Source organism: Phaseolus vulgaris, chromosome 1 (genome assembly GCF_000499845.2).
Source record: "Phaseolus vulgaris cultivar G19833 chromosome 1, P. vulgaris v2.0, whole genome shotgun sequence".
Classification (NCBI taxonomy): domain Eukaryota; kingdom Viridiplantae; phylum Streptophyta; class Magnoliopsida; order Fabales; family Fabaceae; genus Phaseolus; species Phaseolus vulgaris.
The window spans coordinates 24,153,887-24,177,532 of NC_023759.2; the positions used below are offsets into that span (position 1 = coordinate 24,153,887).

Genomic DNA, 23,646 nt, shown 5'->3' on the forward strand with positions numbered 1-23,646 from the left:
ACCTTATCGCAAGAATACCCTTCAAGCAACGAACTGTAACCCAGTTATTGGCTCAAACACCGTCCCACTCGACCTGCTTCATCAAACAGGTCTTTTAACCTTCTCGCCGCTGTTTGAACTCTTCCCGATCGCCAAGAACTCTTGGTAATATCAGCTTCTTTCTGGCCTCATGCTTTGGCAATAGTTTCTTTATCTGGGGTAGAAACGCCTTTTGGGATCCTTCTTTGCCTCCCTGAACTTCAGAACAAAAGACCGGTTGACTAGGCGTTCTCTTCAAACCTACCTTAGCCACCTTCCAAACTTCTTCCACCCTCTGCGCCATACCTGAACTCGTTCGAGACGAGAAGGATTTTATCTTGCCTACGCTCGCATGTAAGCGAGAAGGTCTTTAACTCGCCTGAACTCGCTCATCGGCGAGAAGGTCTTTAACTCGCCTGAACTCGCTCATCGGCGAGAAGGTCTTTATCTTGCCTGAACTCGCTCATCGGCGAGAAGGTCTTTATCTTGCCTGAACTCGCTCATCGGCGAGAAGGTCTTTATCTTGCCTCTACATTGCCCCAGGGGTTACATCTTCTCGCCCCCAGAAACACGGAGGACTTTTACTCTTCCTCGCCTGCACTCGCTCGACGGCGAGGAGGTCTTTAACTTGCCTGAACTCGCTCGACGGCGAGAAGGACTTTATCTGGTGCCTCAACTTGCCCAGGGTGTACATCTCCTCCCCCCTGGATGCACTGAGGACTTTTCTCTTTCTCGCCTGCACTCGCTCGACGGCGAGGAGGTCTTTAACTTGCCTCAGAACGCGCGAGGGCGTTGGGGTCTTTTATCTGGTGCCTCCGATCGCCGAAAAACGATGAGGACTTAAAAACTTTAACTGGTGCCTCCAATCGCCGAAAAATGATGAGGACTTAAAACTTTTAACTAGTGCCTCCAATCGCCGAAAAACGATGAGGACTTAAAAACTTTAATTGAAAGCATGCGATATATCTTTTCTTGCCTTAAATCACTTACAAGTGACAAGGTCTCTCTTCAAAACTTTTGGAAAACAGCAAACATGCAACCAGAAAACGCCTTATACTTCGAAAACTCTTCTTTAATTGGGTGGCCTCATTAAAAACCCTCCTTAGGGAAAAAAGAGTGCCCCCTTCAAACTGTTTTAACAGAGACATTGTAATATAACCTTTGTGTTTGTCTTTACTTACAAAGCTCTTAACTATAGTACAACTTCAGGTGTGTGGCGTTCCAGGTGCGAGGAATCGCCCCTCCTTCCAGCGTCTCTAAACGGTAGGCTCCGTTCCCGAGCGCCTCGGTTATTCTGAATGGTCCAGTCCACTTGGGTGACAGTTTATTCTCCATCTCGTACTGGTGGGCCTTCCTCATCACCAGATCGCCTTCTCTAAACTGCCTTGGCATCACCTTCGAGTTGTATCTTCGTTCAACCCTTCTCTTCACAGCTTCAGCCTTCAACCTCGCCTCTTCCCTGACCTCATCCAGTAGATCCAGGTTCAGCCTTCTCTCTTCATTCGAGTCTTCCTCTACGAAGTTCTGGAATCTCGGCGAGCTCTCCTGGATCTCCACCGGAATCATGGCATCACACCCATAGACCAAGCTGAACGGGGTCTCATGGGTTCCTGACTGCTCGGTGGTGTGGTATGCCCAGACTATACGGGGCACCTCCTCAGCCCAACTTCCCTTGGCTTTCTCAAGCCTTCTCTTCAAACCTCTCAACAACACCCGATTAGCTGACTCCACCTGGCCATTTGTCTGAGGGTGCTCGACGGATGCAAACACTTGTTGAATTCCCACCCCTTCGCAAAGCTTCTTCAACAAGTGGCTTGCAAACTGCGTCCCATTATGTGACACCAGGCGTTTAGGCACTCCAAACCGGCACACGATGTTCTTCCATACAAAACCTTTGATCTTGTGTGCGGTGATCTGGGCCACTGGTTCTGCTTCAATCCACTTGGTGAAATACTCAATCGCCACCACCGAGTACTTCATCTGCCTGATCGCCAGCGGGAAAGGTCCCAGGATGTCGATTCCCCAAGTATGAAACGGCCAAGGGCTATAGATCGACTTCAACTCCTCGGGAGGTGCCTTATGCCAATCGGCGTGTTGTTGGCATTGTTTACAACATTGGGCATATTTCTTGCAATCTTCTCTCATGGATGGCCAGTAGTAGCCTGCACGAAGAGTCCTCGCGGCCAGAGCTCGACCCTCGACGTGGCTTCCGCATATACCTTCGTGGAGCTCCGCCATGATTCTCGTGCACTTCTCGCCGTGTATACATTCCAGGAGTGGGTGAGTGAACCCAAACCTGTACAGATCGCCATCGATCAACGTGTACTTGCTGGAATTTTTCTTTACCTTCCTAGCTTCTGTCGGATCCAGCGGGAGGAGGCCATCTGCCAGGCACCGCTTGTACTGTGTTATCCAAGTGTCTGGCTCATGGGTGGCGCAGACCTGCATCACATTCACCTTCTCTCCTCGACATGCTCTAATTCTCGGCGATCTCAGAGTTTCTTGCGTCAAGGACTTATGGCTTCTCGCTGCTCTCTCCGTCGACTTGCTTATCTGAAGGACCAGGTGATCTGCTACAAATGCCCTTGGCGTCTTCAGAGTTTCTTGAATCACCGTCCTCTGCCTACCCCCCTTGCCTGAGCTGGCGAGCTTAGCAAGCAAGTCAGCTCGGGCATTCTGCTCTCTAGGCACATGTACTACTTCAAAAGATGCAAAGGAACTCTTCAATTCCTGCACATACGCCAAGTAAGCTGCCATTTGTGGATCTTTAGCCTGGAACTCGCCTGTTACTTGCCCCGTGACTAGCAGCGAGTCACTCTTAGCCATCAGCACCCTAGCTCCCATCTCCTTGGCCAGCAAAATTCCGGCAATCAGCGCCTCATACTCTGCTTGATTGTTACTGGCTTTGAAGGCAAACCTCAGAGATTGTTCGATCAGCACGCCGTTGGGTCCTTCCAATATGACTCCAGCACCGCTGCCCTGCTGGTTCGACGATCCATCCACCGAAAGTACCCAACGGAAATCGTCCCCTTCAACCCGCGTCGCCTCTGATGAGAGCTCGACCTCGAAATCTGCAAAGATTTGCCCCTTGATCGGGCCTCGGGGCTCGTACTTAATATCAAACTCTGACAACTCTACCGCCCACTTCACCATCCTTCCCGCAACGTCGGGTTTCTTCAAGACCTTCTGGATGGGCAGGTCAGTCATCACCAGTATTGTGAAACTATGGAAGTAGTGGCGCAACCTCCTCGCCGAAAACACCACAGCCAGCGCAGCCTTCTCCAGGGCCTGATATCTCGTTTCTGGGCCCTGCAACACCTTGCTCACAAAATAAATAGGCTTCTGAGCCTGATCTTGATCCTGGGCGAGCACCGCACTCACCGCCCTCTCAGTCACAGCAAAATACAACCTGAGAGGGATTCCCGCCAGCGGTTTGCACAGAACCGGCGTGCTCGCCAGATACTCCTTCAGTTTGACGAAAGCTTCCTCGCACTCTTTCGTCCAAACAAACTTATTATTGCGCCGCAGACATTGAAAATAGGGATGCCCCTTTTCTCCGCTAGCTGACACGAAGCGAGATAGGGCTGCCATCCGACTTGTCAGCTGCTGGACTTCTTTCACCGTAGGTGGGCTCCTCATCGCCAAGATGGCGGCACACTTGTCTGGGTTGGCTTCTATTCCTCTTTCAGTCAAGAGGAACCCCAAAAACTTTCCAGCCTCCACGCCGAAAATGCATTTCTCCGGATTGAGCTTTAACTTGAACTTGGCGATCGTCGTGAACAATTCTTCCATGTCTGCAACGTGCTTGCTCTTTTCCTGCGAGGTCACGACCATGTCATCGATGTAAGCTTGCACGTTCCTTCCCAGCATTGGTGCAAGTACTCGATCCATCAGCCTCTGGTACGTGGCCCCCGCGTTCTTCAGCCCAAACGGCATCACCTTATAGCAGTAGCACGATCTCTCCGTCATGAAGGCTGTTTTCTCTTCATCCATGGGATGCATCTTGATCTGATTATATCCTGAGAAGGCATCCAGGAAACTCAGCAACTTACACCCTGCAGCACTATCAACCAGGGCATCTATGCTTGGTAAAGGATACGAATCCTTTGGGCAAGCTTTGTTCAGGTCGGTGAAATCGACGCACATGCGCCATTTCCCGTTACTCTTCTTCACCAGCACGACATTTGCCAACCATTCAGGGTACTGGACTTCCCTGATGTGGCCTGCAGCGAGGAGTTTATGTGTTTCGTCCCTGATCGCCTGCCTCCTCTCCTCGTTGAATTTTCTTCTCCTTTGTCGCACCGGTCTCACCAAATTGTCCATCGCCAGATGATGGCACAAGAAGTCGGGATCAATCCCGGGCATGTCCGAAGCAGACCATGCAAACGCGTCCAGATGCCGCTCAATCACCTTGGCGATCTGGTCCTGGAGATCGACCTCCAGAGATCTTCCTAGCTTGAAGATTTTTCCTCCGATCTCCTTTTCGAGCCACTGCTCGACAGGTTTAGGCCTGGATTCTCTGGCGATCACCGCCCTGGCGATTCCCTGTTCCCTTGCTTCCTCGGGGCGATTCCGCGCCTCTTCCTCCTCCAGGCCAGCATTCCTCTCCCCTAGCTCAGCGTCTACCATCTCCACATCTCTTCCAGCGGCCTCCTCTGCTACCGTCGATCTGGGCTTCACACCGGGAGGTGGGGTGGTTGTTACATAACCCACTGATCTTTTGTTTTTCAGGCTATTCTCATAGCACCTTTTCGCTTCTTTCTTATCAAACTTGATCGTGATCACCACCCCTTCCATGGACGGCAACTTTACCTTCATGTGCCGAGTCGACGGAATGGCGCCTATCCTGTTGAGCGTGGGCCTTCCCAACAGGACGTTGTATGCTGAAGGAGCGTTTACGATGAGGTACTTGATTTTCTCCGTCCTCGACCCAGCCTCATCTGTAAACGTGGTTCTCAGCTCAATGTACCCCCTGACCTCCACCTGGTCACCAGCGAACCCATATAAGCACCCTCCATAGGGCCTTAGCTGGTCAAGGGGCAACTCCAGCTGCGTGAAAGTCGGCCAGAACATCACGTCTGCCGAGCTTCCTTGGTCCACCAGAACTCTGTGGACCTTCCTTCCCGCTGTAACCAACGAAATAACTGTGGGATCGTTGTCATGAGGCACAACGTCCCGAAGATCCTGCTTGGTGAACGTAATGTCCACTTCCGGCGAGTGATCTTCAAACATGTCCACTGTCATCACCGATCGCGCGTACTTTTTCCTCTGCGATGCGGTGCATCCACCACCTGAGAAACCCCCTGCAATGGTGTGGATCTCCTCGTGGATAGGCATCTCGTGTTGCTGGGCTTCTCCACCTGCTGGCTGGGAACTCGACGCTCCCCCCGTCCTCCTGTCCAGCAGATAGTCACTTAGGAACCCGCTCTTAACCAGATCGTCGAGCTGATATCCCAAAGACAAACACGAGTCCAAGGTGTGGCCAAAACATTGGTGGAACTCGCACCAGGCGTCCGGCTTTGACCCCAGCACCTTGTCGCCCACCTTCTCAGGCGCTTTCAACCTAGCAGAGATATTAGGAATGGCGATTAGATCCGCTAATCCCATGACAAACTTGTGCTTAGGCGGGCGATTGTATTCCCGGCGTGCTGGTTGCTGGCGCCCCTGGCTCCTCCACTTGTTCCTCCTGTCGTAAGGATGGCGAGTCCTCTGGTCCTTTCTGGCCGCCGCCGCCATTTCCAGCACCCTCTGCGGCTGGATCCTGGTCTGGGCGCGTGGCCTGGCGGGAGCCACGCTGCCTCTCTTCTCGGCGACTTCACTCTCGTCGGCGATGTGAGCCACCGCAAGTCGCCTGACTTCAGCAAACGTCGCTGGATGAGCCCTGATCAAGGCCTCGCAGAATGGCCCCGGCTGCACACCCTTCTTGAAGGCATAGACCAGCATTTCTTCATCCTTGGCCGGCGATCTGACCATCTGCGCTCCAAAGCGATTTAGGTAGTCTCTCAGGGACTCCCCATGGTACTGCCTTATGTCAAACAGGTCATAAGACACCCTGGGCGGTGCCTTATTCACGATGTACTGCTCGACAAAGATCTTCGAGAACTGTTGAAAACTGGTTATGTGGCCGTTAGGCAGGCTCACAAACCACTCCATCGTCGTTCCCTGGAGCGTACTCACGAACATCTTGCAGTAGACGGCGTCTGACCCTCCCGACAGCATCATCTGCGTGTGGAACGTGGTCAGATGAGCCTCTGGATCCTCCACGCCGGTAAAGACAGCCTTAACCGGAACTACGCTCGTGGGAATAGGCGTGTCGGTAATCGCCTGAACAAAAGGCATTGGGAAAACACGAGGTGGCGTCGACGGCGCCACTTCTTCAGCAGAAGAACGTCCTTGCTGCTCCCGAAGAGCTTGACGCAGCTCCTCAGTCACCTTGCTAAGCTCCTCGTTCCTGGCGCGAGAGGCGACCAGGTCCTCATGTATTCTCGCCTGCTCTACGCGTGAGGCTTCTACAGTTGCCTGCAACGAGCGCATCATCTCTGCCATCTGCGCCATGGTCATGGCGGCGTCGCCTTCAGCAGCGACAGGCGCCACGGGGCTTGAACGATTGCTTCTCATTTTTCTCATGAACTTCAGCGAATCATAGGAATGCAGCGAACAACACTTCAACCACGATCAAATCAGCGATCAATCGGAGAAAACAGTGCGAAACTGTGCAAGAAAACTCAAGAACACCGTAAGCCTTCAAAGAAAACCACAACCTCGCTAGAAACCACCGCTTCTCCGCGAACAACCAAACAAGCGAAAGAAATCGAACTTCCACCAAACAGATCACGTGCAAACAGCAGGAAACCTCACTCCACCGATCGAAAAGCCAAACGAACGGTACAAAACGCAAATTCACCGAACGAAAGTCAAGCAGACAGCGAACGATGGTTGCACCAGCACACAACCACGCAGAAAACTTCGGAAACTTCCAAGAACTCACGTTGTGGATGGGAGCAAGTTTTACACGGCCCCACGGTGGGCGCCTGATGATCCTGCCTGTTGACCGGAACGCTGGAAACTGCCTCGTCAAAGGATCGACGTGCGCACCGCTTCTCACCTCCGTTCCTCTTCGGGATCTACCTCCAGAACCTGCAAAGAAACAAAACGGCGCCGCTGCAGCCGATCGCACTCCAACGCTCAAGTCAGTGACGGTATCACCAAATACTAAGAGAACAAGAACCGTGCAAATCCTCTCTCACAGTCAGCTCCATCACTCGCAAGCGTAAAGTGTATAAACTGAACGTGCGTACCTCAGAAAGTTTGTTAAGAACTCTTATATACCTGGTAGCTTTCTCTCTCCTGGCAGTTACAGACTTGGACACGTGGCTCGCATCCAACTGTCCACGTGCCATCATCTGGAGGCTCCCTGACTTGGCGCTGCTTCTTCTCTCATTTTGGCTAAGTTCCTTACGCATGGTACTGCCCAGTGCATAGCTAACTTGGGAGTGCGATCTCTACTGGAACTGGCGAGTTAGGGGTCTTCATACACCTTCCCTGTGGTCTCGCCGGCCGCCTTCACAATCTGCTTCTCCTTCATCTTTGGCGATGTGCTTGCTCTGGCGATCTCCGACTGCTTGGTCGCCTAGGTCTACATCTGGCGACTTCATCTTTAGCCTGGTGATCGCCGATTCTGGTAAGCTGGAAATCGGAACACGCCAATATAACAACTGGCGACTACACGAGCCCCCCGACTTCCTTCCCTTCTGCCAACCTGGCGCCTTGTCAACACGCCTATGCTGTAGCAGGATGCCACGTCATCACACTTGACCACCAGGGCGGTACAATTACCATCACTATTATTCCCACCAATCACACCGTTGGTACCATCACTATTATTCCCACCATTAAAACTGATGGTACCATTAGTATTATTGCCGCCAATTACACTGATGGTACCATCAGTATTATTCCCACCAATAATACTGATGGTACCATTAGTCTTCTTCCTACCAATAACACTGATGGTACCATCAATATTATTGCCACCAATAACACTGATGGTACCATCAGTATTATTGCGACCATTAACACTGATGGTACCATCCGTGTTATTCCCACCAATAACACTGATGGTACCATCAGTATTATTCCCACCAATCACACCGATGGTACCATCAGTATTATCGCTACTAAGAACACTGATGGTGCCATCAGTATTATTTCCACCAAGAACACTCATGGTACCATCAGTATTTGTACCGTCCCGTATAAGGGCGTTGACTAAGTCAAGGTCAAAGTCAACGACTGGAAGGTCAAAGTCAACTCAAGGTGTCGCTAAGGCACGGCGCTAAGGCACGGCGTCGCCTAGGTGAAGGCGTCGCCTGGGTGAAGGCGTCGCCTAGGTGAAGGCGTCGCCTAGATGAAGGCGTCGCCTCGGTGAAGGCGTCGCCCAGGTGAAGGCGTCGCCCAGGTGAAGGCGTCGCCCAGGTGAGGGCGTCGCCAGATCGAACAGTGTAAAAGCAAGGCAATCACGGTGTGGTTCCCCGATACCCATGGGTAGGAAAGACCATGGAGGGAGCGACGTCGTGGGAAAGCCTCAAGTCCCGATATCTCGGGAAAGTGATAAAGAGAAGGAAAAGGTGGCTTCAAGGCCATAGTGATGGTACCAGTGAAGGGCAGCCTGACTCGCGAAGTACCCCTGCCGCCCCAGAGACGCCTTCGGGACAGATACGACCCAAGAGGAAGGTCACGCCCAGGATAACCGGGTGCAGGGTGTGAGAGGAAGGCAGATACGCTCTCAGAGTAAGTGGCTAGATACTTGGGGGCATGAGTTGGCACCCAAAAAGCCACCCCTAGTGCAGTAGCACTCCTAAACAGGAGGACCCACACGTAGAAACGTCCCCGATGGGCAGAAACGCCCCCAGATGGGGTCATGGCGTCGTGAGGCCCTCCACGTGTGTGACAGCCATGCCGGAATAGAAACACCCTCCAGTCAGGTGCCAGGTAATTAAAGATATTCAATACAGTTTCCCTTTCGAGCATTCAGGTACTATTAGGGCTCCCGAGCGTTTCAACGTCTTAAATGCGCTACGTTTCGTAATTAAGCGCTTTAATGAGTGCGTTACGTTTGAGATTAAAAGCGCTTTAAGGTGCTTTAAATGCTAGGGCAGTTTAAATAGCGCTGGGAATGTTGGAAAAAGTGTTGGAACCTTCGACAAATTTAGGAGAAACTCTCTGGTTGCTTGCCTGTGCTTAAATACTACGTACAAGTGATTGGAGAAGTTTTTTGGCCTGAAGGGGACAACACACACACACATATTTCAGTTTCTTTTACCACCCGCAGAGTGCCATACGCGGTGCTCAGATACGTGGGTGGACAGTTTTGGTGTTTCTTGCTGGCTGACTTGAGCGTCGGAGTGCAAACGGCCGCTAGGGCGCCTCTTTGTCCTTCTTTTTTGCAGGAATTCACAGGCAATCAGTGGGAAGGAGTCCTTAGCTGACGGTTGAGGTCGCGCACGAAGACGTCCGGTTGACCGTGGGGCCGATATAAAACATCAGTCCCATCACACAAGTTCGTGAAAATCTACCAGGTTACGGTAGTGCTGAAGGAGGTTGGAGTGACAATGGCCCCCACCAGACGAAGATCAGCGCGCGCAGCCCCCGCAGACCTATCCATGCAGCAGGTCCTGGAAATAATGAGGGGGTTGCAGCAGGACATGGCGGATTCGAAGATGGAGCAGGAGCGCATGCAGGCAGATCTTGACGCCTCGCATGAGCGCAACGAAGAGCTCCACCGTGTGAATGAGGAGTTGCGCCAGGGCCTGAGAAACGATAGGAGGCGGCCTGGGCACGACGAGATGGAGAATCACTCCCCACCAAGGGAGTTTTCCACTCCGTTCTCGCAGGAGATCCTAGACGCAGCAATCCCGAACACGTTCGCGGGACCCAAGGCAATTTTCACTGGGATGGAGGACCCGGAGACGCACCTCGCGGCGTTCCACACGCAGATGGTCCTGATAGGCGGCTCTGATGCCGCCAAGTGCAAGCTCTTCATGAGCACCCTGACCGGGATGGCTATGGACTGGTTCATCAGCCTTCCCGAGGGCCATATCACATCTTTCCGCCAGTTGTCGCGGTTATTCAGAGAACAGTATTTGGCCAACAAGGCCCCGCCGCCGGTCTCCTACGACCTGTTTGACGTGAAGCAGTATCAGGGGGAAACCCTGAAGGAGTATATCAATCGCTTCGGGGCCCAGGTCGTGAAAGTTGGTACAACAGAGGAGCCTATGATCGTGTACGCATTCGTGAAAGGCGTATGCCCAGGGCCCTTTGGAGAATCTATTATCCGCAATCGCCCTAGGACTTTCGCGGAGTTACGGCGCAGGGCGGTGGAGCATATCGCCTCGGAAGGGGAGGTATGTGTGAAGCGCACCAGTGCTGTGCCCTCACGCCCGAGGGGACCGGCGCGAGTTCAACCCGTCAGAGTCAATGAGACCACGACGGGGAGAAAGAAGCCAGAGACGAGACGCCCCTACGAGGCCAGAAAGCCCCAGCCTCGGGGCACCGCAGGAGGCGAACGCCCCACCAGAGAAAGAGCAAGACCGGCGAGGTACAACTTCGTGGTCGAGTTGAAGGATTTGATCGCCGTCCCCAACATAGCCGAGAGGCTGAGGCGACCGGCGAAGACCGACAAGGTGCTAGGGCCCCGTAAAGACTCTTGGTGCGAATTTCACGAGGCTTTCGGGCACCAAATTGATAATTGCCTGTCGTTGGGCTACCAGCTAGATGAGCTGGTGAGGACTGGGTTTTTGAAAGATTATGTCGCAGAGTCCACCACGACCGCCACCCTGCCGTCACCGGCGGATGAGCCAGCACACGAGATGCCTGTGCTTGGCGAGGTCCACACCATTGCTGGAGGTTTTTCCGGCAGAGGACCCACCGCCTCCCAGCGGAAGAAATACGCGAGGGGGGTAAATTCAATCGAAGAGAGGCTCTCGGGGGAGCCCTGGGAGTCAGATATTGTGTTCACAAGAAGGGATCTCCGAGATGTGGTGCCCCATGACAACGATCCCGTTGTCATCTCGGTCGTCACGGCTGGGAGAAAGGTCCACCGAGTGCTTGTTGATCAAGGGAGCTCGGCAGACGTCATGTTTCTGTCGACTTTTAATAAGTTACGGCTGTCCCCCGATCTACTGAGTCCCTATACGGGATGTTTGTATGGGTTCGGGGATAACCAGATAGAGGTCCGGGGGTACCTGGAGTTGAGGACTACGTTCACGGACGGAGAGGCCTCCCGAACAGAGAGCATTCGGTACCTCGTCGTTAACGCCAACTCTGCCTATAACATTTTGCTGGGCAGACCAGCGCTAAACCGTCTGAGTGCAATATCCTCCACCCGGCACATGAAGATGAAGCTACCGGACCTCAGTGGCCGAGTGATAGTCATCAGATCAGACCAAGAGGAGGCAAGAAAATGCTACGAAAACAGCCTGAAGACGAAGAGAGGCGTTTTCATGGTGTACGAGCGTCCACCGATCGCGGACACAACGATGATCGAGGCGACGCCCGAAGCAGATGCGCCAATGGAGGAAGCGCACGTAGAGGAGGCGGCGCCCGTAGAAGAAGCGGCGCCCGCTGATGATGATAATAGGGAGCAACCCGCGACCAACATCCTAGAGAGGGAAATTGGCGGCAAAGCTTTCAAGTTAGGAAGCTCGCTAAACCCAGAAGAGCGGGAAGGGGTGGCGGAAGTGATTTCGCGCCACATGGATGCCTTCGCGTGGTCCGCCTCGGACATGCCGGGCATCGACCCCGATTTTCTGTGCCACCACCTCAGCATGGACGCCACGGTTCGCCCCGTGCGTCAGAGAAGGAGGAAATTCAATGAGGAACGACAACAGGTGGTGAAAGACGAAACGCAGAAGCTGCTGAGTGCTGGCCACATTAGGGAGATTCAGTACCCTGAGTGGCTCGCCAATGTCGTTCTGGTGAAGAAGGCAAGCGGGAAATGGAGAATGTGCGTTGACTTCACGGACCTGAATAAGGCGTGCCCGAAGGATTCCTATCCGCTGCCCAGCATTGACGCCCTAGTGGACAGGGCGTCTGGCAGCAAAGTGTTAAGCTTCCTGGACGCCTTCTCAGGTTATAACCAAATCAAGATGCACCCCAGGGACGAGAGCAAAACTGCGTTCATGACTGAAACATGCAGTTATTGCTATAAGGTGATGCCTTTCGGACTCAAAAACGCGGGCGCCACGTACCAGAGGTTAATGGATAAGGTCTTGGCGCCAATGCTCGGGAGAAATGTATACGCCTATGTGGACGACATGGTGGTGGCGTCGCAGAACAGGATACAGCACATGGCAGACTTGGAGGAATTGTTCAACACGATATCCAAGTACCGCCTCAAGTTGAACCTCGAGAAGTGTGTTTTTGGGGTAGAGGCCGGTAAATTCTTGGGTTTTCTGCTCACCGAGAGGGGTATAGAAGCGAACCCCGACAAATGTGCGGCCATTATTAATAATGCGGAGCCCAACATCGGTAAAGGAGGTTCAACAGTTGACAGGGCGGATGGCGGCGCTCTCGAGGTTTGTTTCCGCTGGAGGAGAAAAGGGGCACCCATACTTCCAGTGCCTCAAGAGAAACAGTCGCTTTGCGTGGACTGAGGAATGCGAAGCGGCTTTCGTCAAACTGAAGGAGTACCTGGCGACGCCTCCGGTTCTCTGCAAACCGGTAACGGGCGTGCCCCTCCGTTTGTATTTTACTGTAACAGATAGGGCCATCAGTTCTGTGTTGGTACAAGAGCAGAGCCAGAGTCAGAAGCCCATCTACTTTGTAAGCAAAGCCTTACAGGGAGCCGAGACAAGGTACCAGGCGCTGGAAAAGGCGGCACTGGCGGTAGTGTTCTCGGCTAGGAGGCTCCGTCATTACTTTCACAGTTTCACGGTGGTGGTAATGACCAACCTCCCCATACAGAAGGTGCTGCAGAAGCCCGATGTGGCAGGAAGAATGGTACGCTGGGCTGTGGAACTGTCGGAATTCGACATACAGTACGAGCCTAGAGGATCCATTAAGGGGCAGGTGTATGCGGATTTTGTAGCAGAACTTTCGCCCGGAGGTGAGCAAGAAGTGGAAGCGGGTTCACAGTGGCTGCTCTCAGTTGATGGTTCCTCAAACCAGCAAGGGAGTGGTGCGGGAATAGTGCTGGAAGGACCCGACGGCATATTAATCGAGCAGGCCTTGCGTTTTGCCTTCAAGGCAAGTAACAACCAAGCACAATACGAAGCCTTGATTGCAGGAATGCTCTTGGCCAAGGAGATGGGCGCACAGAACCTCCTGGTGAAGAGCGACTCCCAGTTGGTCACGGGGCAGGTGTCGGGTGGGTTCCAGGCGAAGGACCCACAGATGGCGGCGTATCTCAAATACGTGCAGTTGTTGAGAGGGGCGTTCAACGCTCTTGAGTTGATACACGTCCCGAGGGAACAGAATGCCAGAGCTGACCTGCTTGCAAAGCTGGCCAGCTCAGGCAAGGGGGGTAGACAGAGGACATTGATCCAGGAGACCCTCAAAGCTCCGTGTCGATTCGTGGAAGACAACAGGGTGGATGTCCTCCAGATTTATGCATCAAGGGGAAGGCCGAGGAGTCATTCCTCATTAACCCAAGATACGCAGAGGGCGCCCCGCATCAGTACGTACGCGGGTGTGTCTGAGGAAGAGCAGATGCAGGTTTGTGTCCTGTCCACGGGAGACACCTGGATGACGCCCTATAAACGGTACCTGGCGGATGGGGCCCTTCCAGTAGACCCTGAAGAGGGTAAGAAAATCAAAAGGAACGCCGTAAGATATACCTTGGTGGATGGGGTGTTGTTCAGGCACGGTTTCACTCACCCTATCCTAACATGTGTCAGTGGCGATGAGTGCACCAGGATAATGGCAGAGCTACACGAAGGCATCTGCAGAAGCCATGTAGGAGGAAGATCCTTAGCCTCCAAGGTAATACGCGCAGGGTTCTTCTGGCCAACAGTGAAAGAAGATTGCGCGCGGCACGCCCAACGGTGTAGGCAATGCCAAAAGCATGCCGACTGGCACAAGGCGCCGCCTGAAGAGTTGCGGTCCATATACAGCCCGTGGCCTTTCCACACATGGGGTATTGACATCCTGGGCCCTTTCCCACTGGCAATCAGGCAGATGAAGTATCTGATTGTCGCCATCGAATACTTCACCAAGTGGATAGAGGCAGAACCCGTGGCACAAATCACTGCGCATAAGGTACAGCATTTTGTGTGGAGAAACATCGTGTGTCGCTTTGGCGTACCCAGGCGCCTGATATCTGACAACGGGACCCAGTTCGCCAGTCAGCAGTTGAGAAATCTGTGCGCTGAAGTGGGAATCAAGCAAGTGTTCGCGTCGGTCGGACACCCCCAGACCAATGGACAAGTAGAGTCAGCAAACAGAGTTCTGCTGAGGGGGTTAAAAAGAAGGTTAGAGAAGGCCAAAGGGGCGTGGGCGGAAGAGGTGCCAAGGATTGTGTGGGCATACCACACCACGCCCCAATCCTCTACTATGGAGACGCCGTTCAGTTTGGTGTACGGGTCGGACGCGATGATTCCAGTAGAAATACACGAAAGCTCACCACGTTTTCAAAACTTTGTGGTGGAGGAGTCTAACGAGGAGAGACGGGTAAACCTAGATCTGCTAGAAGAGGCCAGGGAAGAAGCTAGAATAAAAGCAGAAGCGATGAAGAGAAGAGTGGAGCGGCAATATAGCTCTAAAGTAAAGCCACGACAGTTTCAGGTGGGCGACCTGGTGATGAGGAAAGCTCACCCTTACGAGTTGGAGAATAAGCTGTCTCCCAAGTGGACCGGGCCCTTCAGAGTTACTGAGGCTAAGGGCAACGGTTCGTACAACCTGGAGACTTTAGATGGGGGCCCTATCCCGCGCAGTTGGAATGCAACCAACTTAAAATTTTATTTCAGTTGATTTATGTAAGCAGCATGTAACAGTTTAGTTGAAGGGGACGCTCTTTTTCCCCTTTTGGGGGTTTTTTAATGAGGTCACCCTAATGAATGGAATAACCAGTTGAGAAAAAGAAGTGCTTTGGTTTTCAGCCATTATTTTCCCTTGTTAGAAGTAATGTGATGCGCCGCCTAGACCATGGCGTCGCCAAGGAGGAAGGCGTCGCCTAGGCCTTGGCGTCGCCCAGAAAGAAGGCGTCGCCCAAGTAAAAGCATGCATCGTCGACAGAACGAGACGAAAGGAAGTCGCATTGTAAAGAGGCATATGAAAAGTAAAGTCGCATTGTAAAGAGTTATGATATTGGAAAATTGTTGTTACAAGCAATGTACAGTACAAAGTGCAAAAACACAAACAAGCCACTTCTCAGCGCTCATCAGAGTCATCACTGGAGGAAGGCGAAGCCCCTTTCCCAGCCCGCAGCGCTCGAGTAAGTCGTGTCCTCTTTTCTTGGCTTATTTTCGAGCCTGCACAAAGGGAACTGATGTATTAGAGACACAGTGAAGAAAGACAGGCACTTCTAGAAAGTAACAAAGGCCGAAGTTGCCTAAGGCAATGGTTCTTACTTATGTACTTCTCAAGAGTCCTAGCGTTGAACTCCAAGCTGATCACCGTAGCAGAGTCAAAACCTCCCGCCTCAGCAAGAATCCGGCAAGCTATTTGATCACTTGGAGCCAGATTCTTGAGGGGTTTGGCTTTGAGGACCTTTTCCTCTCTCACCCAGTACAACGGAAACCCATCGAGGACGTCGGGAACAAGATCAGTACAGCAGATCTTGAAGAACCGGCCTTTCCACCCCGTGAACGAGCTTTGAAAAGGCGTGAAGAGAACTCTTCCGGGTACATTGCTGAGAGTTACCTAGAGGTTGTGTCTCTGTCTCTTCACCTCAAAAAAGTGAAGAAAGAGGTCAACCGAGGGTGCACAACCCAGAAACCCAAAGAGGACATCGAAGGCCTTGACAAAGTCCCAGCTGTTGGGGTACAGCTGGGCTGGAGCCACGTTGATCTCCGTCAGCAGTTCCTTCTCGAACCAGGAGAAGGGTAAGCGCACCCCGATGGTCTTAAACACCACCTGGTAAAAGTAAAAGAAAGGGACCCCGTCGTTGGCCCGTTCGTCGCCACACACTGGCTCCCCCAGAGTGCATGGGAGCACAGCGATGTCGTCATCGTGCCTCCTCGCGAAGGCCCGGTGGTCGTAAGAACACAACTCCCCTTTGTGTTCTAGTACGGCCCTGGTGGAAAGCAAGCATGAACGCTCATCAAGAAGTTCGCTCGAGGCCCGAGGGTACAAGTCTTTGGGACGAACCCTGGAGGAAGCATCGTGAGAGGACATTCTTTAACAAGATCAAGATGGCTGGAAATGCAAGAGTTGAACGAGGGGAGCAGTTGGAACAGCCCTTCGACAGAGAAGAAAGGGTGCAAGAAGAAAGGGTACAAGAAGAAAGAACGCAAGTAGGTTATGAAGAGTGAGAAAATAGTGAAGATAGTTCCAGAGTTTGAAGAGTTAAATAAAGCGCCTAGCGCGCCAAACGACACGAACGGATGCACCGTGCGATTGATACACGTGGCAGAAGGTGAAAGGATGATGCTGGCACCACTGGTTTAAATCAGAAAACGTCGTATCATCCAGTGGTACGATGCGCCGTCGAAAATGAGCCAGGGGTACAGCAGGAGTCAGAAAATGAAATGACTAGATACCCCACCAACCATACAAGCAGCGCCACGTGGATCAAGTCGAATGACAGAAGGCCCCATCAGCTGTACAAGAAGCGCCACGTGCAGGGCACAGACAAAGCCTTGGGCTCTTCGCTACTATCAGGCATTGACCAAGGCAAGATTAAAGTCAATGTCGAAGCAAAGGTAACGCCCGAGGCGTTGCCAGGAAAGACGTAAAGGGCGACGACAGACGAGAAGGCGCAGGCGTCGCCAACTCAAATACCGACGGGCATTACCTCCCCGATACCCACAGGTAGGAAAGACTGAGGAGGGAGAAGAAATCAGAGAAAGGCAAAGTTAGTTGCAGACGTCGCCTCCCCGATACCCACAGGTAGGAAAGACTGTGGAGGGAGACGAGACCGTCGAATGCCAGCGAGTCACTGGCAGGGTGTTCCCCGATACCTATGGGCAGGAAAGACCATGGAGGGAACAAAAACCCTCCAGTACTCAGCGTTTTAGACACCCGGGGACGATACGGTGCTGCTTTGACAGGCCTCTCCTTAGGCGTGGGCGCCGAGTGTTAAAAGATCAAAGAAAGAGCCTTTCGGTATTAGAGTCGCCTCGTGGACGATACGGCGCCACTTAGTGGGCCTCTCCACGGGCGTAAGGGTTGGCGAGCGAGCCTACCCAATCATACCAAACCGCCCAACGAAGTGTGAGAAACGAGCAGGACACAGATAAAATAATTGAAGCGTATGAAGGGAAAAGATGAGAGCGAGATCGCATAGGCAGAATCGTATGTGAAAAAGAAATAAAGACAACCGTGCGAATGTCCTAAGTCAGTAACAAGAGTGCGGATAGTTCAAAGAATTACAAGTTTAAACGGAGAAAGTCAAAAGCAAGCGTAAAGAATAAAGGAATTAAGCTTGAAAGTGAAGGTGGCGGTTGAGAGACAGCGGTTCAGTCGTCCACGTCCATGGGCACGACCTTCCCGTCGACGACATGGTGCAGGGGGTCGCAGTTCGAAATATTGATGCCAGGGTTCTCACAGGACGCCTGGGTCAGAGCCTCCTGGAACCCCTCCTCGAAAGTACCCGCCATCTCCTGGATAAGGTACTTTTTCTCCTTCTCCAGCTCCTCAACGGCGGCATCCCCAGAGGTCACCTGCTTCTCCAGAGCCTCTTTCTCAACGCGAAGTCGACTGACCTCGACCTGTAGTTTGTCGTAGTCAGCCCGGAGAAGGTCCATGGCTTTGGCCTGGGTGGCCATTTCCCCCTCCATCCGCTCCGTCTTGTCAGCCTGCTCACGGCAACGGTCCGTCAGGTCCTTGTGAATTTCTGCATCAGCTTTGAGCGATTCCTGAAGGCCCGTTACCTGGACTTGGAGGGCGACTTCACGAGTAAAGAAGCCAGCCTGGAGCTCCAATGCCTCTGCCAGTTGCCTCTCAGTTTCTGCTTTGGACTCTTGCGCTTGCTTCAGAGAGGTTTGGTAAGTTTCGTTCTGACGCCCCAGGGTCCTCATTTCCTCCTCCAGAATAGTCGCCTTTGTTTCCAAGGCCTGGAGAGTTTGAGCTTGCATGACCGCGTTCCTGGCTTGGGCGCGCCATTCAAGGGCCACCGCCAAGAAGGCCCCCAAGTAGAAGGGCATGCCTTCCTTCCTGTCGGTGCCCTCTGGCAGAGTCCCGCCACTGAAGCCCCTCATTAGATGCATAATCGGAGGAGGGATGGCAATGAAGTCAGGGGCGGCTGCGACGGAAGCAGGGGAAGCAATGGTTTCTGCCGGCGGCGGAGGCGGGGCAGATTCGGCGCCTTCGCCCCTTTCCTCTTGAAGTGTCATGGGAGGGAGTGAGGTCGCGCTCGGGGGGTTATCCATGAAGGGGTTCCCTCCCTGGGGCGACGCCTCTACCGAAAGAGGAACCCGCGCAAATTTTCTTCTTTTGAAGGGAGCCACGCCTCCTGAGTCCTCATCATCTGATAGAATCTCCAGAACCCGTTTCCCTTTGTCAATGAGGGTTGGAGCCGGTGACGAGGCCGTGGCTAGGGGAACAGCGGCGATGGGTAGAGGAGAGCGAGGAGTCTGAAGTGCGGCGGGGCTGTGTGGAGACGACGGAGGTGAACTCAGGGGAGCTTCGGCGGTGATCGGAGGAGGCGGCGACAGAGTCGGTGGGGGAACCGGATCAGCAGCAAGGGTGGAGGAGGCGCCCGCCTTGGCGGCACGTGCCTCCTTCATTGCCTTCGCCAGCATCATTCTCTTAGAAGCGCCCATCACCGATCCTACATCAAGACAGACCAAACAGCAAGGGTTAGTACTAAAACAGCTATGCAAAGTTACAACACACATGGGGGCGTGAAATGCAAGTAACATGGCACAATGTAAAATGAGAATAAGAGTCCGGGAAAACAAACGATCGATAGCAGGCTGTTTATAACACAAAAGATGAGGGGAGAGCCCCTTACCAAAATAGGTGGTCAGGGCGTGAGCGTTGTACTCGCTAGCGACCAGCTTAAAGGTATCAAAGACGATCCCCAACCCCGCCAAGGCTTTGCTTACCTCCCTATCGGCGGGGGATAGCTCTTCCAGGGTTTTGGCCCTGAGCAATTTGGGGCGTTCCGTCCAGTAAAGAGGGAAGCCATCCAAAGCTGTGGGATCATGCTTGGCGCAGCACACCTTGAAGAACTTCCCTTTCCAGTTCTTGTAAGAATTCTGGAAGAGGGAGAGGAGGATCCTGCCAGCGATCCCGGAAAAGCTTACCCAAAAGCTTTTCCCCTGTTTTTTCACCTCGAAAAAATGCAGGAAGACGTCCACGGAAGGAGGGATGCCCAGGTATCCACAAAGAATTTGAAAGCCCCTCACAAATGCCCAGCTATTGGGATGAAGCTGGGCGGGGGCGGTCTTGATTTCAGTAAGAAGCTCCCGTTCGAAGGGAGTGAACGGGAGACGCACTCCTACGCGCTTGAACACGGTCTGGTACATGAAGAAGAAGGGTTTCCCCTTTCTAGGTCTGTCGTCCAAACAAACAGGTTCCCCAGGCCTGCCGGGACGGACGGATATGTGGGCGTCGTGTGTGCGGCAGAAGGCGTTAAAGTTGTACAAATGGGGATCCCCCCGGTGAGCTTCCAGGTCCTGGAAGGAAGTCAGGCTGGTGCATTCACTCAGGAGCTCATCGGAGGCCCAGGGGTAGAAGGCTTTGTAGTTGGACTTGGGGGTCGTAGGGGAAGAATCAGGCTCCGCGTTCGCGCGCGTCATGGTGAAAATAGATAGCTGGAGAAAGAAGAGAGGAAAAAGGGTTTAGCAAGTTTAGCCATGGCAAGAAGGGGAAAGAACCCCAGGAAGCGTCACCCACGCGAAAAAAATCAGAGGAGGAAGAAGAAGCGGAGAAATGCAATAATACGTGAATAATAACAGTCCCAGGCAGTTCAATAAATCAATCTAATGCGACGAAGGGGAAAGGTCGTGAGTATCCGAGATCATACCTTTGCTATTGGAATGGAGGCAGCAGAAGGCACAAGAAGGAGAGAATCGCAGTCGCAGAGAAAAAGAGTTTTCGAAGGCGATGAACAGTGCGGAGTTGCAGAGCGAATGAATGTAACAGTGGGGAGAGCGCGGGGTTTGGGGTAACTTAAACGTTACATTTCGTAACCCAAGAGGCGCAAATTGAGGGCCGCAGGATCGAGCCACGCGTCAAAAGGTCGATTGCCCAGGGGAAGCGCAAGGGTCTCTAAAGGAGGGCCACGCGATGGGCCACGTGGCGCGCGATCAAGGGTAGCTCAAAAGGTGTAGTCATCCCCATTTCAGGGAATGTCCAATCGCCCATTAAGAATACCCCTGCGGTTCAGAAAATGTCGCGTCAGTAATTCGAAAATTCGCTGAGTCAGTAGAGAATGACACGTCATCGGGAAGGCACGTGGATGAAGGGGGCAAGGCTTTAGTCTTTGCGCAGAAGACAAGTCTTCGGCTTAAGACTGGGGGGCTTGTGTACCGTCCCGTATAAGGGCGTTGACTAAGTCAAGGTCAAAGTGAACCACTGGAAGGTCAAAGTCAACTCAAGGTGTCGCTAAGGCACGGCGCTAAGGCACGGCGTCGCCTAGGTGAAGGCATCGCCTGGGTGAAGGCGTCGCCTAGGTGAAGGCGTCACCCAGATGAAGGCGTCGCCTCGGTGAAGGCGTCGCCCAGGTGAAGGCGTCGCCCAGGTGAAGGCGTCGCCCAGGTGAGGGCGTCGCCAGATCGAACAGTGTAAAAGCAAGGCAATCACGGTGTGGTTCCCCGATACCCATGGGTAGGAAAGACCATGGAGGGAGCGACGTCGTGGGAAAGCCTCAAGTCCCGATATCTCGGGAAAGTCATAAAGAGAAGGAAAAGGTGGCTTCAAGGCCATAGTGATGGTACCAGTGAAGGGCAGCCTGACTCGCGAAGTACCCCTGCCGCCCTAGAGACGCCTTCGGGACAGATACGACCCAAGAGGAAGGTCACGCCCAGGATAACCGGGTGCAGGGTGTGAGAGGAAGGCAGATACGCTCTCAGAGTAAGTGGCTAGATACTTGGGGGCATGAGTTGGCACCCAAAAAGCCACCCCTAGCGCAGTAGCACTCCTAAACAGGAGGACCCACACGTAGAAACGTCCCCAGATGGGCAGAAACGCCCCCAGATGGGGTCATGGCGTCGTGAGGCCCTCCACGTGTGTGACAGCCATGCCGGAATAGAAACACCCTCCAGTCAGGTGCCAGGTAATTAAAGATATTCAATACAGTTTCCCTTTCGAGCATTCAGGTACTATTAGGGCTCCCGAGCGTTTCAACGTCTTAAATGCGCTACGTTTCGTAATTAAGCGCTTTAATGAGTGCGTTACGTTTGAGATTAAAAGCGCTTTAAGGCGCTCAGTTTAAATAGCGCTGGGAATGTCGGAAAAAGGGTTGGAACCTTCGACAAATTTAGGAGAAACTCTCTGGTTGCTTGCCTGTGCTTAAATACTACGTACAAGTGATTGGAGAAGTTTTTTGCCTGAAGGGGACAACACACACACACATATTTCAGTTTCTTTTACGACCCGCAGAGTGCCATACGCGGTGCTCAGATACGTGGGTGGACAGTTTTGGTGTTTCTTGCTGGCTGACTTGAGCGTCAGAGTGCAAACGGCCGCTAGGGCGCCTCTTTGTCCTTCTTTTTTGCAGGAATTCACAGGCAATCAGTGGGAAGGAGTCCTTAGCGGACGGTTGAGGTCGCGCACGAAGACGTCCCGGTCAACCGGACGGAACAGTGCAAATAGGCTCTCCGAGAGGACAAGGACGCACAGATACCTTGTCATCGTGTTCTTTGCTGAAAGAGAGGTGATCCTGGTCACCTTTCTTGAGGCGGAGGATGTCGCGGTCGTTGTTGATGGAGGAAGTCTCACCCAGCAAAGCCGAAGAGGCCCAAGGGTATAGTTGCTTGTAGTATGGGAGGGACCTCACAACTGTGCTGGTGTGAGGTGGGTTTGGCTGCGATTGGCTGGGTCGAGAAGACGCAGGTCTCGCGACCTGGCTCGAAGGGACGATAGGATCCCTTGGGGGGTCGCGAGAGGAGGAAGGGTTGGCCCTACGAGTTTTCGTCGGAGGGTTGCGGGGAGATGGAGGAGGGTTTGGTGTAACTTTGGAGCGAGTCATCAGAAAAGCTGCAAGAAGACGAAAAGGGGAAGAGATGAGAGTTTGTAAACAGAGCGACTCAACAGAAAAGAAGGAGACAGAAGAACAAGGGGGGCTCGCAGAGAGAGGGTTAGAAACCCTAAGAGCAGAAAAAAGCGAAGCAAAGAAAAACATCCCACAGCGTATGCTCCAAACAGTTAATGGATGATGCAAACCGATTAAAATGCAGTAAATATCAGTGGGAGTGATAAAAAAGTTACCTTTTGATGATCAAAGGAGCGTTCAGTGAGATGGTGATCGAAGGAGTCGAAGCGTTCGCTAAAGCGTTTCAGAAGTTTGGAGTGAGGAAGAAGATAATGAAACAGTGAAGTGGCGCGAAGTGTTTAAGAGTTTCGAAGAGTTTCGAACGTTGCGAGAAGCGCAAACAGCAGTGAATAACGGTCGTTGATAAGTCCACGTGTCGTATGATCGAAGGGGTTGGTGAAGCATCAAATCAATGAACAGTATGAGCGCCAACGCGCAAGGCCACGTAGGTCGCCGAAAATTCAACCCTTTAGTCTTTTCGCTGAACAAGTCGCAGCTCAAGACTGGGGGGTTTGTGTACCGACCAGGTCATCACGTGGGATGACGTGGTTAGCACGTGACTATGCGGGGCGTGCTCAGCAGAACACGTGGACAAGAGAAAGATGAATGGTTCAGAAGCGAGCATAGTCGCCGATTCGTGGAAGTGGCGTTCTACAGTGTACATAGTCGGTTGTCGCCGGGTTTGTGTGTCATCAACGTTGTACCGTCCCGTATCCGGGCGTTGACTAAATCAAGGTCAAAGTCAACGGTTGAAGAGTCAAAGTCAACGCAAGGCGTCGCCTAGGTGGAGAGACGCCAAGTGCCAGCATCGCCAAGAGGAAGCGTCGCCAAGGCAAGGCGTCGCCCAGATGAAGGCGTCGCTCGGGTGAAGGCGTCGCCCAACCAGGGCGTCGCCAGATCAAACAGTGCTAAAGCAAGGCAATCACGGTGTGGTTCCCCGATACCCATGGGTAGGAAAGACCATGGAGGGAACGACGCCGTGGGAAGGCCTCAGGTCCCGATAACCCGGGGCAGTGATAAAGAGAAGGGAAAGGTGGCTTCAAGGCCATAATAATAGTACTAGTGTAGGGCAGCTTGACTCGTGAAGTGCTCCTCCCGCCCCAAAGACGCCTGTGGGGCAGATACGACTCAAGAGGAAAGTCACGCCCAGGGCAACCGGGTGCAGAGTACAAAAGGAAGGCAGATACGCTCTCAAAGTAAGTGACTAGATACTTGGGTGCATGAGTTGGCACCCAAAAAGTCACCCCTAGCGCAGTAGCACTCCCAAGCAG

The 23,646-nt window shown here is 53.0% G+C and overlaps 2 protein-coding genes across 2 annotated transcripts in view; one reads left to right on the top strand and one right to left on the bottom strand.

Annotated features, from left to right (window-relative positions):
- The window catches only part of LOC137815731 (uncharacterized), a 38,801-nt gene extending 26,998 nt beyond the window's left edge, over positions 1 to 11,803 (bottom strand). The window contains exons 1-2 of the mRNA XM_068618843.1: positions 11,676 to 11,803; positions 7,830 to 8,060 (exon numbers count right to left, since the gene is read on the bottom strand). Of these exons, the coding sequence (XP_068474944.1) occupies positions 7,830 to 8,060; positions 11,676 to 11,803 (359 nt within the window). The remainder of the gene's footprint in view (positions 1 to 7,829; positions 8,061 to 11,675) is intronic.
- A 1,211-nt stretch (positions 11,804 to 13,014) lies between these two features.
- Positions 13,015 to 23,646, top strand: part of LOC137815732 (uncharacterized) — a 44,390-nt gene continuing 33,758 nt past the window's right edge. The window contains exon 1 of the mRNA XM_068618844.1: positions 13,015 to 13,123. Within this exon, the coding sequence (XP_068474945.1) occupies positions 13,015 to 13,123 (109 nt within the window). The remainder of the gene's footprint in view (positions 13,124 to 23,646) is intronic.